This window comes from Populus alba, chromosome 18, assembly GCF_005239225.2.
Source record: "Populus alba chromosome 18, ASM523922v2, whole genome shotgun sequence".
Classification (NCBI taxonomy): domain Eukaryota; kingdom Viridiplantae; phylum Streptophyta; class Magnoliopsida; order Malpighiales; family Salicaceae; genus Populus; species Populus alba.
Window position 1 is genome coordinate 12,099,594 of NC_133301.1, and position 6,497 is coordinate 12,106,090.

Consider the following 6,497-nt stretch of genomic DNA (forward strand, 5'->3'; position numbering starts at 1 on the left):
GATTTTCAGAAGGTTCATACAAAGGAAAACCCAGCAGATGCTTTGACCAAACCAGTCAACACTGATAAGTATATATGGTGCAGATCCTCTTATGGCCTAGCAGAAACGTAAGCAGCATGAAGATGACAAGTATTGAAAGGATAGAAGAATCACAAATGATGAAGTGTGAAGACTTGATTCAATCATCAAAGTCTTCAAGTGGGAGAATGTGAAGATAGGTGGAGGTGCCCACCTTGCCCACTTGACCAACTTGGCCACTTGGCCAAGTTGGCCACTTGCTCTTCCATGGATGCTTGCCTATAAATAGGCAAGCATCCAAGCATTATACATGCCAAGTGAAGAGAGAAATAAGAGATAGTGAAGAGAGAAATAAGAGAGAGTGAAGAGGGAAATTAATCCCACTAAATTGTGAGGTATTTGTGAGAGAGTAAGTGAGGTGTTTTCTCCTAGTAATAGAGAGATTCTTAGTTGTTCTCCTATTATAGAGAGAGGTTGTAATTCCCACATTACTAGTAAAATCCTTCTATACTTGCCCGTGGACGTAGCCTAATTGGGTGAACCACGTAAATTCTCGTGTGTCTCATTTCTCATTTAAGCCTTTTATCTTGTCGGGTTTGCATGCCAGTATCCTAACACAGTGAACGAAACTCCAAAAGCAATGACTCGGCACTCACAACTTGGTCACATGGCGGACAAAAGATTCATTAATAATTTATAACCATGGCTCTCACTTAATATTATTTGTAACTCTTTATTTATTTATTTTTGGCTTTAGGCATGGCAGGAAGCGAAAATTGTTGACAACTTCTCCCTTCATCAATTTTTTTCTCTCTATCTATTTAATATCTTGTTACATGTCTACACGCATGTTATTAGTACTTTTATATATACCTTTAACTTTTAATATTTTTAATATTAAAATTATAATGAGATAAAATAGAAAAAAATATCTTTCTTAAAAGCCAAAACAGTTGTATCTTTAGTATATACTATAAAGCAACTTGGGGCTATTTAATCATTGATTCAACATTACACACGAGATTTGGTTTATTGGGTTATGAGTTATTAATATTTTTTATTTTTTTTCTATAAAAAAGAATTAATTCTTCTTGTCTTATTCATTATTCAACTTGAAATCAAAAGATCATAAATTGAGGAGGAAAAATGTGAGGGATGATCTTATTAGGATTTTCATTATAAAATTGGGTATATATATGTGCGCGCGCACGTGCTTTATATTTTTTTAGATGATTGTGCATTAAAAAAAAACTTTAATTCAAAGGTTGCATGCTTCCTTGATTATGAATGAGAAAAAATCATAACATGTGGTTTTGCTTTCTTGAATGATACATGAATGAATAATATAAAACTTTATATCTTTTATTCTTAGGATTAAATTGTTATCTTGGGGTTTTATTCTTATGCTAGTTGTATTTATCCTTATCTTCATTATCATAGTTGTATTTATCCTTATCTTCATTATCATGCTAAAAAACAATGTGTTTCAAATCCCATGCATTTGGATCAAACCTCTCTCTCACAAAAAAAGAAGAAGTTTTGGCATCTATTTAAATTCTATGCAAGTTGGTTAATTATCATGTCATTTTGGTATTTTTACATTTGCACATTTTTTTTTTAAAAAAAAAAAATATTTATCATATTGCATTTTATATATTGAGTTTTTATAACTTGTTTATAAAACTTATCAACATTTGACTCGTATTAAAAAGTTTTTTATAGACCGATATTTCAAAACCCTTTTAAAAACCAAGATCAGTCTAATCTAGTGTTTTAGTGTAGTCTTATTTGTTGTAAAAAATCTACTTTTTTGAAAGAAATCGAAGTTCTTTTTTAATTGATGAAATCTTATATTTTCAAGATTAATGTCACATTCCTCATTTTGAAAAAATCCCCTAAGTTTAGGGATTAGTGTAAAAAATTTTGCGGAAACTTCAATTTGATGAAATGTTATATTTTTAAGGGATTAGCATAAAAAAATTGCAAAAAAAAAAAAAACTTCTAAGTCAATTAAATCTCTTATTATTAAGGATTAACATAATTTTATATATATAAAATTTCCCATTTCAATGAAATCTCATAATTTTATGAAACCTCTTATTTTTAGGGATTAATATCAAAATTTCTCACTCAATTTTAAAATTGATGAAATATCCTAGTTTTTAGGATTGACATCAAAATCTTTATTAAAACTTTAAACTTGATGAAATATTTTATTTTTAAGGATTTATGTCAAAAATTTCTTGAAATCTTTCTTTTAGACAGAATATCATATTTTTAGGGGTTGACATCATATTTTTTTAGCATTCAGCTATCTCTATGGACGGATGTTATTTTTTAAAAAATGCATCACAAATAAGCTTAGAACATTACAACATAAAATAAATTTAAAAAAACATATAGCAAAGACAATCTTTCAATCAAATAAATGCGCTAAGGGTGGTGTTTATCTTTTCTTACGCATAACTAATTTATTACCTGAATTTCTAGAACAAATATCTATTTTAAAATTCCTAATTTCCTTTAATTATTAGATGGTAACTCTATTATTTTTATTTTTCCCTTTTAAATTTCATTGAGTCTCGTGTATTCGTCAATGTGTGAACATTAAACATCTATAAAATCAAGGCAAGTACAATTTGAATTCCAGAATGAATTCTTTTCAACTTAATGAGACAATTATGCTAGAGCTTTTCTTTTTTCATTTCTTTCCTATTCAATTTAGGAATTTTAGTTTTTCATATCTAGTTTGTGAATTTATTTTTCTTACTTTTTTATTTATTTATAAATTATTTAGTTTAAGAATTTTATTTTTTCAGTAAAGACTTGAATGAATAAAAAATAAATATTTTAGATATCTTTTTATAATTATAATGTTTTTTATCTATAAAAAAATTAACTGATAACAAATCTTGTCATCCTTCGCATCTAATTCACGTCTAACTGCGTAAATCATCTTACTCAATTTCATTGTTCATCATCTCTAAAGTATGCTTTTGTATTTTCTAGTGCATTCAGTCTATCTCTTAGCATGTTCTTGTTTCCAATGGCCGCAAGTGGCAGCACCTTAGAAAAACTCTCTTTTAACTTATAATATGCACACACACACACACACACACACACACACACACACACACATATATATATATAAAGCAGTTTAATTTGTTGCAATTGACAAGCAAGATATGGGTGCATTTGAGGATTCCAAGCCTGCGCTGGCTATGTTAGGAATGCAATTCAGCTATGCAATTGTTTCTCTAATCACAAGAGCTGCTCTTATACAAGGAATGAATCCTAGGGTCTTCGTTGTCTACAGGCAAGCTATAGCAACTGTGTTCATTGCTCCTTTAGCTCATTTCTCAAGGTATTTTCTACATGCTTAAAATCTTCTGTAACACACACACACACCCACACGCCCCAACATTCGTTTGATATTCTCTTTCAATCTCTTGTGTTCACGGAAGAAAATCAGGTGGAACTTCTATGGGATTAAGGAGTTTTTCTTTGGTGTTTTCGGCCTCGCTTATTGGGTATGCAAGTATATATCAGTCTAATCTAATTTTATTATTTGGCTTCTATGTGTTGAAATCGAGCAACACCAGCAGCAGCTCGCATGATCATTCCTGACTTTAACCTGCCACAGTGTAACAATCAATCAGAATGTCTTTGCTGAGGGACTGTACTTGGCCTCATCATCAATGGCAAGTGCAATGGGTAATCTCGTTCCTGCAATCACATTTGTCATGGCATTCCTTATTGGGTAAATGATTCTGACTTTATTGATGATGGTTGATGCACTGTTATAATTCACATACAAGGCACCATTGAAGGTAGCAGCTATCAACACTTTGAATTATGAGATCAGTCGACAAGACTTGTGTACAGGGCCTAAAAGAAAAATAATGGAATGCTTAGTTCCACATAAAACATAGAAAAAACCTCATTAATCAATTAGATTTTCACTTCTTAGGTTACATACTCCCAAACTAACGTGTAATTAACACTTGCAAATTATTCTGAAATTGAATAGACTGGAGAAGATTAACATTCGAAGCTTCAGAAGTATCGCGAAAATAGTAGGAACAGTGATATGTGTAAGTGGAGCCATATCAATGGCATTGCTCAGGGGACCAAAGCTGCTTAACACAACCATTTTTGAGTCGGGAGGTGAGGATTGGTTGCTGGGTTGTCTGCTTATTTTTGCGAGCACTGTTTGCTGGTCAATTTGGCTGATTTTGCAGGTGTGTTGATCTAAAATTTCTGCTCATTCATTCAGAGATCTTGTTTACTAATATAAGATTACAAATTAATTTTAACAGGTTCCGGTTACAGCTAGCTATCCTGACCACCTATCCTTGTCAGCCTGGTTGTGTTTCTTGGCAACACTGCAGTCAGGGATTCTGACTTTATTCTTAGAGAAAGACTTGGATGCTTGGAAACTGCATTCATACTTGGAAGTTGCTGGTTGTTTATTCACAGTAAGTAGCTCTCTCAGTTCCTGATATTGGTAATAGGCTGGCATTTTTTACGCTCTGGTCTTGACAGATATCCCAATTACTGAAGGTCAAAATTTTCTGATATGAACACAGGGAATTATAGGATCTGGGATTTCTTTCTTTGTTCAGGCCTGGGTAATTTCTCAAAGAGGCCCCCTCTTCTCTGCAATGTTCAATCCTCTATCCACTGTTATTGTCACTGTACTGGCTGCCATTTTTCTCCACGAAGAGATTTACACTGGAAGGTAATAGGATTTGAACTTTAATCTTTGTCCACCCTTTCTTTTCTTTCTATTTGTATACTGGCTTCTCATCAAAGCCCTCTTTCGCAACATGTCCAGCTTGATAGGAGCAGTTGCTGTGATTACTGGTTTATATATTGTGCTATGGGGAAAAGCCAAAGACTTCATAAAGGAGGAAGACGAAGTCGATCCAAAGCTGGAAATTGATGAAAGGCAGACAGTTAAAATCACGATTGAGGAGTCTAGAGGAGTCGAGCCTTTCTTGGAAGAGCCTCTTCTATCTGATAAATCAAATGACATTGAAGAAAGCAGTAATTTCCATAAAAAATAGAGTGGATCTGTAGAGCGTATCATTTTGCAGTTCTTGTGAGATTACGTATCGAACATGACACTGTAATAATTTTGAAAAAGTTTATTGCTCAATTAGTGCACATCAAATTTAGTATTATTTCACGAAACCTACTGCAAGGAAGGGTGGTTTGGAGAAGACATTGGACCTTCCCGATGCTATTCAGACATTCCAAGCCAACTAACAAAGGACAAAAAGCTTCCATCTCGAAGACCTGTCAGAAGTAATCCTGCTTATGTCAGTAACACGTTGAAAACTATTGTCTCATTAGTGATGATCAGCCTGGTTCGTTCACCTCTGCTGTCCAATTAACATAGTTGATTAAGAAGATAACTAAAAAATCCTAATTAATCTAGCCCCGCCACTCGGTTTCATTTGTGTAAGGCGGCGGCATTTCTATATGATTGAAGTTTGAACAATTAACTTTATTTTTTTGTATGTTTTTGAGTTTAATCATTCCAATACATTTAAAAAATATATTTAATCTTCATCTAAAAAAAGTATTTATTTTTTAGATGATCATTGTATATAATAAACAATGATTGTAAGTAAACCAAAATATATATAGTTTAATTTACTTATTATCATTGTTTATTTTTTTAATTATATTATTAAATTAATAATATTTATTGAATTAAATCGACTCAAAAGACTGAACTAAGTCTTAATTTTTTTTTTAAATAAAAAAACATTAACATCACCAGAACATCTTATATTAGAAAAATTTGAATCGGCCAGCACGCCTAATCCAGTGGACGCTAGAGTGCATGGTTTTTCTAATTTTCTAAGAATTAGATTAAAATATGCCTTATTTTTTAATTGAAGCAATATGCGACCATAAAGAGGGTTGATGTGACACGAATATTGTCAAAGAGTGGGCTATTTGATCATTGGATTTGAATTCATTATTGTTTTGTTCTGGCTTTGTCTAGGCTCTATGTTAATTTAATCTTTTGCTTTTCTTCTTCTCTTGGCTGCACATGGTTCCATTGCAGCCTCTCTGTGTGCCTTCACAAAGTTATTTTAATGCTTTCCATTGCTTTGTGGGGGAAAAACATCTTATAATTCTCTAGAGTTAATCTGTTTGAGTACATAAATTTTAAATTCAGTGGCTTGATATTTATATAATTATTAATTTTAAGATTTTTAAGATTAATTAAGATGCGTTAAACCTAACTCGAATATCATGTTAATAATAATAAAAAATCTTATAATTATTTTCTTCCGATCCTGTGATTTAACCGTCATTTGTATTTGGCCCTCGGTATTAATTCTAGAACAAGAACCAGCCAATGGGAACTACGCCAGCCCGTATGGTTAGGTTGTCATACAAATGAATCGTTTCTGAATTTTCTTCACGGTCATCATCCAGCGGGGCTCGTCTTGATTATT

The 6,497-nt window shown here is 32.3% G+C and overlaps 1 protein-coding gene across 1 annotated transcript; it reads left to right on the plus strand.

Annotated features, from left to right (window-relative positions):
• Nucleotides 1-3,182: 3,182 nt before the first annotated feature.
• On the plus strand, nt 3,183-5,443 carry LOC118034238 (WAT1-related protein At4g30420). Its single transcript, XM_035039472.1, has 7 exons — nt 3,183-3,382; nt 3,483-3,548; nt 3,662-3,778; nt 4,049-4,259; nt 4,338-4,496; nt 4,608-4,759; nt 4,856-5,443. Exons 1-7 carry the CDS (start codon nt 3,204-3,206, stop codon nt 5,085-5,087), a joined length of 1,116 nt encoding a protein of 371 aa, XP_034895363.1. The 5' UTR covers nt 3,183-3,203; the 3' UTR covers nt 5,088-5,443.
• Nucleotides 5,444-6,497: the final 1,054 nt, after the last annotated feature.

Coding starts and splice junctions, on each gene's coding strand:
- LOC118034238 (XM_035039472.1), top strand. CDS start 3,204: ATGGGTGCATTTGAGGATTCCAAGCCTGCGCTGGCTATGTTAGGAATG. Junction 3,779..4,048: donor GTCATGGCATTCCTTATTGG/GTAAATGATTCT, acceptor GAAATTGAATAG/ACTGGAGAAGATTAACATTC. Junction 4,497..4,607: donor TTGCTGGTTGTTTATTCACA/GTAAGTAGCTCT, acceptor ATATGAACACAG/GGAATTATAGGATCTGGGAT.